General features: G+C 38.2%; 1 protein-coding gene across 1 annotated transcript in view; it reads left to right on the top strand.

The window, feature by feature from the left end:
* Nucleotides 1-16729, top strand: part of NHLRC2 (NHL repeat containing 2) — a 60537-nt gene that overhangs the window by 33908 nt on the left and 9900 nt on the right. The window contains exons 6-10 of the mRNA XM_008506805.2: nucleotides 7115-7214; nucleotides 10433-10664; nucleotides 11238-11360; nucleotides 12258-12467; nucleotides 13504-13723. Coding sequence (XP_008505027.2) covers nucleotides 7115-7214; nucleotides 10433-10664; nucleotides 11238-11360; nucleotides 12258-12467; nucleotides 13504-13723 — 885 coding nt within the window. The remainder of the gene's footprint in view (nucleotides 1-7114; nucleotides 7215-10432; nucleotides 10665-11237; nucleotides 11361-12257; nucleotides 12468-13503; nucleotides 13724-16729) is intronic.

The following is a 16729-nucleotide window of genomic DNA, read 5'->3' as shown; positions in this document are numbered from 1 at the left end:
GTAAAATTAAAAAGTAAAGCAAGAAAATGAAAAACACAGATTTTTAGGTTAGTGGTTCCTTCTGGGAAGAAGTGGGGCATATGGTCATTGAGAGATGCACAGGGTTTTCAAATATTCTCTTCGTTGAGCTAGGTGGTATGCACATGGATGTTCAGTTATTATTTAAACTTTATATATAACATACATCCATTTGTGTCCATATTTAATTAAAAATTAAACCTTAAACAAAATAGGTAAAGAGAATGAAAACTACCAAGAATAAATACACAGTTAAATATATACCCTACCAAGAGGTGCAGTTAATAAACAACATACTTCAAGAAGAGATTAAAGAAAGGGATTTGACATACCTCTGATTATTTTAAATATACATATAGTATATAAATATGTATGTATTTTAAATAGTGCCTAAATATTTAACCTAATTATGCCATTATAGTGATAAAAGCATAAAATAATTAACATAAAGTGATTTTTTACAAAAGTGATTGTTTCGTCTTTGTTCATTCTTTTTGATTATCACTATAAATATGATTAGAACTTCATAATGCACTAAAAGCAATTACTAACTACAATATATTTGTTTTTTCAGCAGAAATTTTACTATGTTTCAAAAATGCATATCAGGTCTGTGCTGACTCCACTCATGCCAGGCAATAACCTGAGAGATTTTTTATCATAAAGGTCAAAACCCCTGCTAGTCTCTAAATGCTTTAGCCTTTGCTGATTTAGAATCATTTATAAAAAAGGATAATGTGCCCAAATCCCATTAACCTTCCTTAGCCCTTCAATCAGCATTTTCCTTAGATAGAAGTTTGGCTGTTCTTATCTAACCTTTAATGATTGAAATCCAATTATTTAGTATGCTATTCTGATAATCTACAGTGTTGGTACTTATGTGCTTCAGTAATGTGCTTCTCTGAACTTCTGTTAATATGCTATAAAATACCATAAAAGCATTTGTCCTCTAATGATAATCAGATGATAAAGAATTTTTTTGAGGAATAAATTTTATGCAGTGTGACTAGTGTGTTTTTGCTTTTTAAAATAAAAACAATTATAGTATTCTTATATCTAAAATTGAAGAGAAGATTCTTATATTATCTTACTACATTGACTTGGTATTTATAAGATTTTTTTTTTTTAGTCAGGTTGATGAGGTATAATTTACAGAAAGTAACATACACCCTTATTAGGTATAGGTTCTGTGAATTTTGACAGACATATAGCTTACAACCATTATTACAATCAAGATATAGAAAATTTCCAAAAAGTTCTCTTGTGACCCTTTGTTCAGTCTCTCTCCCAGCACCTTCACCATTCACTCTAGCCACTGGCAACAATGATCGGTTTCTTTTTTTTTTTTTTTAAGATTTTATTTTTTCCTTTTTCTCCCAAAGCTCCCTGGTACGTAGTTGTGTATTTCCAACTTCTATGTTGGTCCTTCTAGTTGTGGCACGTGGGATGCCGCCTCAGCATGGCCTGATTGGCTGGGCCGCCAAAGCAGAGCACGAGAACTTAACCACTCGGCCATGGGGCCGGCCCCAACAATGATCTGTTTCTTGCTCCTCGGTATAGTCTTTTATGTATGCCTTCTTTCATATAGCATAATGCTTTGGAGATTCATCCCTGTTGTATGTATCAGTAGTTTGTTCTTTTTTGTTGTTGAGTACTATTTCCATTGTACAGCTGTATCAGAGTTTATTCATTCACAAGTTGATAGACATTTCAGCTGGCAATTATGATTAAAGACTCTATAAAACATTTGTGTGCAGGTTTTTATGTGGACATATGTATTCCTGTTGAGCAAATGCTTAGGAATGAAATTGCTGGTTTATATGCTAAGTGTATGTATAATTTTCTAAGAAACTGACGAACTGTTTTCCAAAATGGCTGTTTTCTGAAGAGTCCTATGTGTCCTTCTGGAATAATATTGCTTCTACATGAAGAATTTCCTTTAACATTTCTTGTAGCACTGCCTGTTGACAGTTATTTCTCTTGACCTTTTTTTGGTGTGTGTGTAGGGGGTGGTCTGAAAAAGTATTTAGCCTTCATTTTTTAAAGATATTTTTACTCCTTATATGAAGTCTGGATTCGTTTTATTTTTCTTTGATACTTGAAAGATGTCCTTCCATTGTCTTATAGCTTACATAGTTTTAAACAAAAGGAGTGATTTAATTCTCTTCCTAGTTCCTTTGTATATAAAGTGTGTTTCTCCTCTGGCTGCCTTCAGGATTTTCTTTGGTTTTGAGCAATTTAACTGATATGTCTAGGACTTATTCTGTTAGGATTCTTGAGTGTGTGGTTTGATGTCCTTCATTATTTGTGAAAAATTCTCATTCATTATCTCTTCAAATATTTTTTCTGCTCCCTTTCTCTCCTTTCTTGGATTTTAGTTACCGATATGTTAAACTTACATTATATCCAGCAACTCTTACATATTGTGTTCCTTTTATTTCACCCTTTTTTAACTTTGTTTCAGTGTGGATAGTTTCTGTTGATTTGTCTTTAGGGTTATTGATTATTTCCTCAGCTGTGTCTAGTCAACTAATGAGCCCATTGATGGAATTTTTCATCTCTGATATTCTTTTTTTATAGCATTTCCATTTTACTATTTCCTATAGATTCCATCTATCTGCTGAAATTTGTCATCTGTTTGAATATGTTGGCCGCTTTTTTCTCTAGATTCTTTAACATAGTAAGCATAATAATTTCAAAGTCCGTGTCATATAGTTCCAAATTTCAGATCATCTCTGAGTCTGTTTCTGTTGATTGCTTTGTCTCTTGAAAATGGTCTTTTGTTTTTTTGTTGGTTTTTTGTTTGTTTGTTTTTTGCTTATTTTTTGCTTATTTTTATGTGTGCCTCCTCATTTTCTTAATTAAATTCCAGTCATCTTCTGTGGAACTGGGGCACTGAGATCAGTAGCATTTCTGCCATTGTTATGGGAGGTTGTGTCAGTTTAGTCAGAAGCTGGGCTGGGTCTGGCTTTTATTATTGCTGTAAGTTCTGTCAGTTCACCATAGCTTTCAAATTCCTCCAGCAGTGGGCTGGTGTTGCCTAGGCTTGGGGGCCTAGATGCCGGAGGGTTTTTCTCAATGTTAGTATTCCACCCTCAGCTTTCAGTCACCTTGCACAGCTAAGCCACAGAGTGGTTCTCTCTCTACACTCTTGCAGCTCCCCAAGGGGTAGACTGCTGCCGTTTATCATTCTGTTGTGGCTTAAGGCAGTGTTCTCTATTGTTCTGGTAAGCCTGTCTTAGGGAGGCCCTGTGTGCCTTTTTCATCATTCCTGTTCCTTCTCTCTCTAGCAGCTGAGCTCTGCCTTGCATCTGTGAGTGGTTTTAAAGAGTGTGCTGCGTCTCCCCCAGCAGTGGGCAGCCTCTACTTGGTGACAGTATGGCCAAAGACTCTTCTCTGCTCCTCCCCCAGACGTAGAGAGGTTTCTTTTCCTGTGCCCTAGGGGTGACGGGCTTTGTGCTTATTCCTAGTGGCTTAGGCTTTGCTACATAGGAGGTTTTTGGAGAGTGCAGAAAAAGCTATTTACACTAATGGACAATTTCACAGATGCTATTAAAAGGATTCTTATTCAGTGGGATCTATTTTGATCTTAGTTGTTTAAAATAACAGAGAATATTTAAAAACTGGATTGCAGGTCATTTTCATTTCATATTTCATTTGCTGATTTTTTTCCTCCTTTTTGAAAGTATTTCACTAGTCCTTGTTGACAATTATGAGGGGTTTTGCCTTTAAAAATACTCATTCCCAAAGCCTTTTTAGCTTGTGGCATTGTCCTTTTTTATTTTTAATTTGTGACTGTTGAAAGTCAGTGATACTTAAGTTCACTTTTAATTTAAAATTGAAATGTTCATGATTGCAACATTCTTGTTAGAAGGAACAAAACTGATACCCATACTCAGTGATATAACTGTGTGCTTTAGATTTTAAAATCCAAGGTAAACAGCATAAATTATTAATCTGACTCTTGTTAGTTTAATAGACATTATAATTGCAGACTACTTTTTTTTTTAACTCTCAGTTTATTTGCAAAAACAAACTCTTCAGCCCTCAGTGAAATGATCTGGCAGGGTAAAAACTTCTTGAGAAACTGTGTAGCGTGGACTACTTGGGTCCCTAATTAGTTTCACATCTTATAGTGTGTGACTTGGGACAAGTTACTCAGCCTCTTTATGCCTCAATTTCCTCATCTAAAGTGAAGATACTAATAGTACCTACCTCAGGCTTATGAGAATTAATATATGGAAAGCACTTAGAACAGTTCTTGGTATATAGAAAGTACTACGTGTTATTGTCATCGTTTGCTGTAAGATAGGGTCACCTCGTAAAAGTCACAAAAAGATGTTGATAGGCTGAACCAAACCAAAAATGGAAAAGGCAGGGGACTGGGAAAAAAACTAGTAAGACATTATTCAGCCATAGGCTATTCCAGGGGCCACAGGGAAGGAAGGGCTGAAGGAGTGAACCTAGCCACACATCATGGAGCAGAAAGCCATGCTACATTTGATCAGATCCCTGTTTTTCATCACATCTCAGAATGCTTGGGTACTTGAAGCCTGAGCTAAGTCCGTGGGGCAGAGGCAGAAGGGAAGGGTAAGAGAATGGGCCAGAAGAGCACAGCTCACTTCTAGTTCCTTCATTCTGATCAGAACACTAATAATCTGGAGTCAGACTCACTAATTATTGGATTCAGATTCCAGGTTTACCTGTGTGAATTTCAACAAATTATTTAACCCCTTTGAATTTCAGTTTCTTTGTAAAATAGAGATAATAAGACTTCCTAAGGTTGTTAAGTTAAAGGAAATAATCCAGGTAAGGTGCTTATTAGCTCAGTGCCTTAAACATAGGAAATGTTCTGGATGGTTATCCTTTTCACCACCCCCCCAGTCCCCCACCGTCATCGTCATCATCAGTTGATCTGAGAATCGCAAACACGTGAGTCCTGACCTGATATAGCACCCACTTCTATACTTTTTCTCATTCCTTGGGCTTCTACAGGAAGTAAGTACACAGAGACCAAGCCCAGACAAATGCTCACACTTTATAGTTGGCAGCTTGTGCCTTCGTGTAGCAGACCCTGCTGAGCTGGTCTGGCCTCTTTGGAGGACTAGGTAACACAGACCTGATGTGGTCTTTCACTCAGATATACCCCAACACAGCTCTCTTTCAGCAGAATAGAGGCTTTAAGCGCATGGCACCTTCTAATAGTTACAGTTTTACTTCTAACCTTTATGCCTTTGCTTCTTTTTCTTACTTGTTGCACAAATTAGGACCTTCATATGGTGCTAAATAAAGATGTTGATAGCAGATATTCTTGTCTCATTTCTAGTCTCAGGGGAAATGTCTTAGTCAGCTCAGGCTGCCGTAACAAAATACCACAGTTCTGGAGGCTAGAAGTCCAAGGTCAAGGTGCCAGCATGGTTGGTTTCTGGTGAGAGCTCTCTTCTGGTTTATAGACAGTCACCGTCACACTTTGTCCTCACATGGTGGTGGCAAAATAAAATTTAAAAATTATGAAAAGCTTTTGATCTGCTTTTAAGGTGATTAAGTACAGACGGAGTCCCCGTAATATATAGATGGCAGTGTCACTTTTAATACGGTTTAACTTGATAAAAATATTTCGCTATGAAAAATTAAATTGAAATAAACTGCTTTCCTTTAGATTTCATAGGATAGCAATTAAGAACACCGAGAAAGAGATAGCATATGAACTAGGTATTTGTGTTGGACTGCTGGGTTCTGATTCTAGTTCCTTCATTTCCTAGCTCTATGATCCTGCCAAGTTACCTAACCTCTACTCCTCAGTTTCTTCATCTGTAAAAAGGGCCTGATACCACTGATCTCCTGGAGCTTTTGAGAAAATTTAAGTGATAATCTCTGTAAAGTAGTTGGCACATAGCAACCACAATTTATTGAGAACTGTCATCATTATTTTTGTTATTTTTAAATCAAAATACACTTGAAAGAAATAAAGATGAAAAATTCCTTCTAGACATAAACTATTTGACGTTAAATAAAATACAAATAAAATAGCCTTGCCGAGATACTTCTTTTAGCATAAGATATGTCAGACCAAATTATTTTAAATTGTCTCGATTACATGTAAAAGTACCCTCAGAATACAGCTTAAATTAAAATTAAATATTTTAACAATAGAATTAGTAAAACAGCTTTGTCACGTTGTAGTAAGTTGTAACGTCAGTCTAAAAAAATTGTCATTAGTTTTAGTAAACAGAGCTTGTAATTGTAATATATTGTACTCCTAGCTTTTTTGCATGTCAGCTGTATCTTTGAAAAAGTTTCACAACCAATTAGTGTATTTTTTTTATTTTGCTCCTGAGAGAGTTTTTTTTTTTAAAGATTGGCACCTGAGCTAACAATTGTTGCCAATCTTCCTTTCCTTTTCCTTCTCCCCAAAGGCCCCCAGTACATAGTTGTACATTCTAGCTGTGAGTGCCTCTGGTTGTGCTATGTGGGACGCCACCCAGCATGGCCTGATGAGTGGTGCCATGTCCACGCCCGGGATCCAAACCAGTGAAACCCTGGGTTGCCGAAGTGGAGCGCACGAACCTAACCATTCAGCCACAGAGCCGGCCCCAATAATGGTTATGATGTATGTCTGAGTCTAAAGGCTAACACTGGTGGAAATACACATTTATTAAATTATTAAAAGATATAGTTTTTTCATGAGAAATTGTTCAAAGAACCTATTATTAAAGCATATAATCTAGGTGATTAGTGCTAGGTATTTGACTAGCGCAGTTCCTTTGGAGAGTATGTATCAACACATTTCTTCTATCACGTAAAATAAGAAATCAAATATTTTAAAACATTGTGTCCAGAGATGCAGTGGGACATATTGTTATTAAAAACACTTTGGATTTCTGTGAAATCATTACAGGTAAGTTTATAAGTCTAAAGAACTTTCACAAGGAAAATGGAAAATTTTCAAAAACAACTTAAAACATTACAAATATTTATATCAGATGATTTACAAACATATTGCTGTCCTCCCTTAATTTAAATTTCTGAAACAATTGGAGTGTTTGTATGAATCAGACATGTGTATATAATAATGACTATTTATTTTTTTATAAAGGTTCAGAGGTCCAACGAGATGACATTCTGTGGATAGCCATGGCAGGGACTCATCAGATATGGGCACTCCTGTTGGACTCTGGCAGACTACCAAAGAAAAAGTAAGTGGCAACATCTCCTTTTGGGTAACTGCACAACTTGAAGTTCACGGACTTCCCTTTCTCAAAGTCTCCATCCTCACAACACCCATTGTACTAGTCAGGATACACGCTGGGCTGTACTACGGTAACAAACAACCCAGATGCTTGGTGGCTTAAGACAGGGTTTGTTTCTTGCTGACTCACGTGGCTTCACTGGGGAGCACTCCTGCCCCCCAGGCTGCTGAAGCAGGCACCATCAGGAGCTTTGCCAGGCAGCCTGGCAGAGAGAGAAAGGTGATGATTTGCTCACTGGCTCTTAAAGCTTCTCCTCAGAAGTAATGCCTCACTTCTGCTTACATATCATCAGCCAGATTAAGTCTCATGGGCGCACCTAACTTCAAGGAACCTGGGAAGAGCTGTCTCCCAAGCATCCAGAAAGAGGACGGGAAGTGTTTGGTGGGTGCTCGTCTCTTTAATGCGTAGTTCACATATCCCCGATCACTAATTCAGATATTTGAGTACTGCGTAGCAGGGTGGTTAGTAGCTCAGGTCTGTAGTCAAGCCTGAGATTGAATCCTGGTTTTGCTACTTATCAGTGTGAGCTTAGGAGAACCGCTTTAACTTTCTAAGCCTCAGTTTCCCTATTTCTATCTACCTGATAGACTTATTTTGAGGATTAATATGTGTGAAGAGCTCAGCCTGGTGCCTGGCATATATATACACTAACTGTAGGTGGCTTTGCAGCCACTGTTGGGGATATAAAGATGAAAAGGCAGCGTCTACAGAGTGTCTTACATCTTTTCTGTAGAGCCTCTCCTCTTTTCCCTCACACCCCAGGTAGATCGACCATACTCTTCTCTGTGACCTCACTGTGCCCCCTCTGAGTTCTGTCACTGCACTAAGTCCATTCTCTCTTCCCTCCCTTCCTTCTCTCTTTTTCTCTCTCCCTCTCCCCTCTCTCCCCCTCTCTGTTTTCAGTTGCACTTATTTGTTTACGTAACTATTTCCTCCTACTAGACTGCCTCTTAAAGGAAAGGACCCTTTCTCATTCGTTTCTGTGTCCCCTGTGCCTAACACAGTGTCTGGTACCTAATAGCTCAGGAGGGGTTTGCAGAATAAATAGATGAATGAAAGTCATAGACCATAAAGACTGTTAAATCACCATAGAAAGTAAGTGCGGGTCATCTCCGTTACCTTTATCAGTAGAAAGGAGCAGTTGTGTAGTAGATAATCAGAAATATCAGATATTCCAAATAGTGTATGTGTTGCTTTATATGACGTTTTGTAAAATTTAATCATCTAACAAATTTTTATTAACTATGCTATGTGCTAGGCACTATGCTAGGTATTAAGGACGAAACATGTTCGCTATGTTAAGAACAAAATGAAAAGACATGGTTGCTGCCCTCAGTGAGCTTACAGAGGAAGAATCAGATCAGCAGACAAACAAAAATAGTTGGGAAGAGCAGGTACTGTGTATAGAAGGAATCACTACAGTAAGCCTTTAAGTGGAAAGTGTCCCTTATGTAAATGAGAGGAACACTCAGTATCAATAAGAGTTGAAGTATCAAGGAAGGCTTCCTGGAAGAAGCTACTAAGCTATCGCTGATAGAAGAGTAGGAGTTAGACAGGGAGTGTGGAGGTTTTCCAGGCAAGTAAATGACACTAGTGATATCACTAGAAGCCAGATCACGGAGTGTCTTGTGAGTCCTTTTAAGAGATTTGAATGTTATTTTAACATTATTCTACTTGCTTTTATGGAAAGTTTTAAGCTGAGAAGTGACATGTTAGACTTGTGTTTTTGAAAGAACACTTGCAGCATTTGGAGTGGGACCATGCTAGAGACAGAGATACCACTGAGGAAGCTATTGCTGTTATCCAGGCAAGAGATGACAGTAGCCTGACAGTGAGGTGACCAGTAACATTTTATGTGAGCGAAATGACCAGAATATGCTGTTCTAAGTGATGGCTGTTTTGGACCTAGATGGTCAAGAGTGGACTTAATTTCGAAATAAGTAATGATCACTCTTGTTCGTCGTAGAAAAATGTCCAATCAGATCACGTTGACCTGTGTCATAATTTTAAGGATGACTTATCTTTATTTGTTGCTGATCTTCAAGTGGTAATGACTCCTAACATTTTAGAAGTTCCTGTTTCTCCCCACTCTTCCTACCTTTTATTTGGTTAAGGGAACTCTTTTAAATTGTGAAGACTCCCGTAGTAATTACCTTTTAATTATTTGTTTGGCATGTTAGTTATTACACGTATTTCTCTGACTACATAAATTCCTTGAGTAAGTGGCCATGTTTTATACTCTCTGTATCGCTTGCCTCCATCCCCTGCTCCCCACTTAACTTCGCAGTGGGAACATATCAACCAATAAGTGATTAACGGTCATTTTAGACTTCTGCATGTTGTGCCGTATTTGGAAATGATACACATATAGTCTCTCATTATAGTGCATCCTAGGTCAGCTTCTTCCCTTCCCTCAACACAAGACACCACCATGTCTTCCTTCCAATCCCTCTGGCATAGACTTAGAAACCAAAGTGTAAAACTTTCTCTGCATTACAAAAGGAATCACTGCAACAGACCTTTAAATAGTGATTTCCCTGGTGTATTTAAGAAATGGTTTTGTGCAATTGATTAGTTGAAGCAGCATGATCATCCTACATCAGTTTCTTAAAATGGGTAATGCTTGACCTGACTACCTTTCAAAAATGATCTTTTTAATTCTTTTTGCTAGTCTCTACATATATACAAGAAAACCAAACATGTTTAATGAAAATTTAAGCTTTAAACCATCCAGAGCTAGGTAATCTTTTTAATCCCCTTTCAGAACTGGATTTTGCATGAAGCTAAGAAATTAAGGTGGGATTCAGCTGTACCTGTCTGACCATTTGGAGGAAAAATAAACCATCCCATCAATCATATGATCATTATTATAATTCTGACATTGTCAGGGATTACCTGTGTGGCCACTGAGAATAGTTTCAGTTTTGTGTATGTCAAGAAAAAAAACAGTAAGAAAGGTCTCTACACAGTGGATAAATAAGTTAATGATTAGAAAAACTACACTGAAATCTGACTTGCACAGGTTAACTAGGCTAAGATCACTAGATCTTTTGTTGTTTATAAGGCTTATCACCACTGATTTCATCACTTACATTCATTTGTTTCATAACTAAGTTGGGCATAATATAACAGTGTTGATTTCACCTATGAACTTGTCTTTCTAGTGAGTTAAAAAAAGGAACCTGCCTTCGGTTTGCTGGAAGTGGAAATGAAGAGAATCGAAATAATGCATATCCTCACAAGGCAGGTTTTGCCCAACCTTCAGGTCTTTCTGTGGCCTCAGAAGATCCCTGGAGCTGCCTGTTCGTAGCAGATAGTGAGAGCAGCACCGTGAGAACCGTCTCACTGAAGGATGGAGCCGTGAAGCACCTTGTGGGAGGAGAAAGAGACCCCATGGTAATGCAGATCACTTCTGCACAGTATGCCCAGGCTCACCAGCTTGCAATTTTCTGAATTGTGAAAAGTGAATAAAATTTAGGAGGGAGTGAGTTCTTGGCCTATCCATAAGTTAAAATGGAAGCCAAACCAAAGGAATGTGAATATAAAGAAACACAAGTAACAAAACCATCTAAGAAAAGTAAACTGACTCTACTTGATTATATATAAATGTCAAGGCTTCAGGGAGAGAGGAAGGATAAAATACTGATTACCAAGAGAAGAGGAGATGTAAGTTAGATAGTTGGCTGTAGGGTGGAAAGAGCACCAGATTAGTAGACTTGACTTGTTCCTGAGCAAGTGTGTGATTATAGTGAATAAAACTACTAAGCACTACAAACTAATACAGGTTTAAAATTCTGTCATTTTTATCTAGTCTGAATCAAATGCCCAGCCCTGTTTATATGAAATCAGACCTTTTCCCCTTTACCTTAAGTAGCATCTTTAGCCATCTTAATTTTCTCTTTATACCATAACAAAGTACTGTAAAAATTTTAATTCATGCTGTTTCTTTCTTTTAAAAAAACATAAAAGGACTTATTTGCTTTTGGTGATGTTGATGGAGTAGGAATCAATGCAAAGCTTCAGCACCCACTTGGAGTAACTTGGGACAAGAAAAGGAATTTAGTTTATGTGGCAGACTCTTATAATCACAAGGTGAGTCTTGACAAAATTATATAATACCCTGCTTGTCATTTGTGGTATTTAAAATACTGGAAGATCTATGAGCCTCCTCCAGCTGCCACTCTGAAATATAGAGAGGAAGAACAGTCTTTGACAACTATACATAAGCCTCTTCTGTTCTTGGTCCTTTCTTTGCAAAGAGGATATGGTGGTACTCTGAGCTGGGGAAAAGACTAAACAAATTCCCAATGCCTATAGCCAAAAATTGTGAATTGCAACCCATCAAAGCTGCCTAGTAACGCATTGAGTAAATAAGGAAGAGGCAGGTAGCAGGGAAATTAATATATCAACTAACAAATGAACATTTTTGAGTTCTTGCAATGCCTGTTAGGAAAAAATTCCACTTTCAGCAGCATTTCCTTTTTTGGCTCTCTTGTATTGACTATTCAACTATTTTTATTGCATTTCTCTTTTATGAAAATCAGTGGAAAGTAAATGTTAATATTTTGTGATGAGGGCCTATAAATTTAACACGAATCATTAAGTTTAACGTAAGTAGCAAATCCTCAGCCAGTGTTAGATGCTCATGAGAAGAAACACAGTTCAGTGTCCCATTGTGAGGAAAGAGAGTAACACTTAAAAATTTTTTTAATTCCATAAATAATTTCATCAAAGATTGCTTCTAGAAGACAAGATGTAATTGAGGATTTTATGTAGATTTTAGCTCTCAGAATGGAATATCCCCTTTTAGACTGTAATTTGAATTTTTGGCTTCTTAAGAAAATATGGAAATGCCACTTCTTTTTCTGAGATTTATTAAGAATACTAATAGCAATCCGAAATTCTCTGGCTTGCTTAATACTACACTTTTCCATACCATAAACACGAGATTGAGCTTCAAATGTATAATTTTTTGTTCTTTCTTTTTAGATTAAAGTTGTGGATCCCAAAACGAAAACCTGTACAACATTAGCAGGAACTGGAGATGCAAGTAATGTTATCAGTTCCAGTTTTACTCAGTCAACTTTTAATGAGCCAGGAGGCTTGTGTATTGGAGAGAATGGTCAGTTATTATATGTAGCAGACACCAATAATCATCAGATTAAAGTGATGGATTTAGAAACAAAAATGATTTCTGTGGTAAGTAATCTCAAGGTGTAAGTTAAAGGGTGTCGATTTAAGAAAGATACTGAGATCTTCACAGCACTGACAGATGGTTACAGGCTGTCTATGGGTGAAAGTGAAACATAGAGGTGGAGTAGTAAGAGAATGCCTATTTCAAGGGTATCCTGTTGTTTTTAAAATAAAAATTCATTTGTGCCGAGAGCATTTGAGAAAGATAATGGAAGCTGGACAGAATTTAATGAACTTTCAGAAAAGAAAGAAAAAGAGGAATCAGACGTGTTCTTAGGTGTATGGACTTACTGACACATACTACACAGACGCACTGTGGGTTGCGTTGTTTAGTCTTGTTTTGTTTTTAATGATCCTTAGATTAATGTGTAACCTTCGTTTCCTATGGTGAATCTGTTACCAAATGATCTTCCAGAGTGGGCTCCAGAAGCTACATTTCTCAAGACGTTGAAAATAAGACTGGAAGAAACTAAAATAAGTTCTAATCAGTTTTTAAAGATAGGGACATGATCTCCAATAAAATTTTCAAGCTACCCCTTGATGTGTCACACTTGCCTAAAAAAAATGCAAGAGTTGTTTTTCTAAAATTCTAGGAATTTTCATGATATGTTTTTTAAAAGAAAAACACAGAGATTGCCATCATAACATTAGTATCATTTCTCTTGACATAGATCTCTGATATAAGATGAATGACATCTTATAGTTGGCAATGAAAATTATAAGAGGAGGTATACTATATCCACTACGTTTAAATTGGTAAAGTTTTACTTTAATTTCCTGCCATCCATAAACGTATTGGACAGTTAATTTAATTCTTTTTCATTCATAAGTGTTGGTACTCTCTTTGCCAGGGTGAGATATTTTTCTGAACCTACAAAATAATCATGAGTACATGTAAGTAAACATATTGTAATTCAGACTAGATGGCAATTAAGTTTCGTTTACATCAAACCTCATTTTTCTTGCGAAGTCTAAAAATAAGCTTTCTCACATTTATTATAAAGTACTTGTGCTTTAATAAACAGATGTTCTTATTTCCTAGCTCCCACTCTTCACATCTGAAAACACTGTGGTAGATGGCCCATTCCCAGAAGAAAAACAGAAGACATTACCCAGACTACCTAAATCTGCTCCAGCCGTTAAACTCTCCCCAGTGGCTGCATCTCCAGGACAGACTCTTCAGTTCAAGCTGAGATTAGACCTCCCATCGGGAGCAAAACTAACTGAAGGAGCACCCAGTTGCTGGTTTCTAACAGCTGAAGGTATGAGAATAATCTTGCAAATGCAAATATTCCATAAACTTGATGTTTAGCCTAGTGATTTTTCTTATTTGTTTTGTAATATTTTACTCTACAGTTAGGCAGGATTTGAGGGAGGTCCTATGAAAAAATAGATCCAGATCTAACACCACTTTAGCGGTTTTCTTTAGTCTCTGAGATTCTTTCCTCTCTTTTATCAAAGAACGGTGTAACTCACCCAGAGTTACTCAGTCATAATTGCACTGTTTGCTACCAGGCAAGTCCATCACATGAGGCAGACCGTGTGGCCTCGGAATGATAGGCCTTTGAACGTTAGAGCCGAAAGACACCATCTATAACAAGCTCTTATTTTGTAAGTGAGGAGAGTAATGGCTCAAAGAGGCAAAGTGATTTGCTCAAGGGCATATATTGAATTAGGTCAAAAGGTTTGGAATTTGACCCCAGTTGTGCTAGTTCTTAGTCTAGGGTCTTTTCCATTGTCCTGCTCCATCTTAAACTAGTTCTCAGGGTATTAGCCCTAAAAATGAAATTATTTTTTTTAAAAAGACATATAAAATTCAAAGCCACCAATTACACATTTGTGTGTTGTAAAAGTTTCTAAACTTTCCTCTCAATTTCTGTACTTAACTCGTCATGGGTTAAGGACCAGCACCAGTCCACAGACTGTACTTTGAGTCGCACTGTTCTAGAGCACTCCAGCATAAAGAGATCAAGGAGAGGAGGAGGAACCAGCCAAGAAGAATGAAGAGTGAATAAGCAAGTAGGAGCAAAACCAAGAGACGGTGGTTTTTTGGAGTCACATGTTTTAAGGAGGAGAGAGTGATCAGCTGTGTCAAGTGCTATTGATAGATAACGACTAAAAATTTAATGTCATAGAGTTAATTGATGTCCTTGACCAGAGATGTTTCAGAGTGATGAAGGAGATGCCTGATTAGAGCAGGTTGAAAAAGAATAGAAAGTAGGGCCCACCTGGTGGCATAGTGGTTAAGTTCACATGCTTTGGCTTTTTTCACAGGTTTGGGTCCTGGGCAGGGACCTATACACCATTCATCAAGCCATGCTGAGGTGGCATCCCATATATAACGTAGGGAAAGATTGGCACAGATGTTAGCTCGGGACAATCTTCCTCAAGCAAAAAGAAGAAGATTGGCAATAGATGTTAGCTCAGGGCCAGTCTTCCTCACCAAAATAAATAATATATGGAGAGGAACTGGAGACGGCAAATATAGACAACTCTTTCAGGAGTTTAGCTAAAAAGATAAGAGAAAATAAAGCAGTTGCTGGAAGAGGAAAATGAAGTTGAGAGAACAGCATGTTTGATATATTGAGGACAAAGATCCAATAGAGAAAAGAATAGATGATATGTGGGGTGGGTACCCTTCAGGATGTGAGGGGACGGGATCTAGCACACAAGTGGAAGGCTGGCCTCTGCCAGGAATGTGGAAATTTCCACAGTGAAGAGAGAAGGCCCAGTGTGTGACCTAGAAGTCTAGCAGCTGTGGAGGTCAGTGCTTGTGGAAGCTCTTTCTGAATGATTCTGTTTTCTTAGTACATTGGGAAACACAGCCATCAGCTGAGAGCGAGGGGAGAAGGTTCTGGAGATCTGAAGAGAGAAGAGGGTCATCCAGGCGGGTAGGAAGGTGACTACACAAGGAAAATACAGCGTGATTGCACTTGAGGCTCGCTGTCACCAATTGGAGGGCAGGCTAGTCCACGTGGAGGCGGTTTTTCTCAGCCAAGTTTAGCCACAAGGGTGCAGTCTGTGTGGGGAGAGTATTGACTGAGTTGCGTTGATCAGGAGGTCTGCTGCAATGCCAGGCGATGGTCCCTCAGCTTAGATCTCTGCAGTCCCGATCCTGCGTTAGGTGTTCACCACTGTGCCTTCCCACAGTACAGTGACGGAAATCTCACAGATTCTAAAGGATTAAATTGATGTTCCCCTTGAGTATGCTGTTTTTTAAAAATACATGCTTTCTTTTAACAGAGGTAACTTGACGTAGGCACTCTCCAATTCAGTTCTTTGGTGGTGGTATTTATTGTTTACTTTTCCAGATACTGTCTATCAAATGCTTTAGAGCTTTCATTTAGTTGTTTGCTGCTCATTTTATTCAGTAGTATCATTAAGACTTGATTTACCACTTTTAAGCCTGAAGCTGCGGTTTCTTCTTTAGAGATGCCAGAAGTAGAATTTGAGCCCCATTACTTGCTTACTACAAGAAAATGGATGCCAAAGCCATATCTTAAAAGTATGCCATTCAAGTAGAAGAAGAAAACATTGTTGGAGGATGTGTAACTGAATACAGATGAATTACTGTGATCAGAATCCAGGCAGAGCCTTTGTCCTCACTCACTGATTTGTGATCTTTTAATCTAAGAACACTTCCTGTTTGAGTCTATTCTCAAAAGTATTCAGTTACGGTAAATTATGTAGGTTTGAATGAGTGTTTGAGTCACAGTGTGAACTTATTTCATTAATTTATAATAAGGAATCAGAATATTACTTGCCGTATAGCAGTGCTTTCCAACATCTCTAGCAGAGTGGACAGCAATTTTAAAGTAAAATGTTAGTGGTCCAGAACTAAACTCTGACTTCCCTTCTCTCGTGATCTTCCTCTGTCTTACTCTCCCACGCTCTTTCACATGTTCTCACTCAATCTTCATTTCCTCCCCGACTCCTCCTCTCTTGTCCCCTCTCACACACTTTTCTTTTGTACATTACCCAGATCCAGGCTTTGTGCCTTCTTACCTTGGTACATTCTCGGGGCGGCAGCTACTGTCCTGCAACTCTCCACTCGGAGTCCACACCCAGAGCGCAGAGAGATCTTGGTAGACTAGCCAGGAGGAGCCTGCTGGGTTAGAGTTTGGGAGGCTGGCTGAGTGACGGAGCCTGTGGGAAAAGCACCCCCTTAGTCCCCATAAGGGAGAGGGCTGAGCCTCGCTTTACCAGGAGGGTGTTTGGAGCCAGCTTTGTGGACAGGAGAGTGCTCAAACCCTAGCCAGGCCTCAGTC

The sequence above is a fragment of the Equus przewalskii genome, chromosome 1, assembly GCF_037783145.1.
Source record: "Equus przewalskii isolate Varuska chromosome 1, EquPr2, whole genome shotgun sequence".
NCBI classification, from domain to species: Eukaryota; Metazoa; Chordata; class Mammalia; order Perissodactyla; family Equidae; genus Equus; species Equus przewalskii.
The sequence above is the reverse complement of the archived record's forward strand: the minus strand, read 5'-3'. Positions and strand labels throughout refer to the sequence as shown.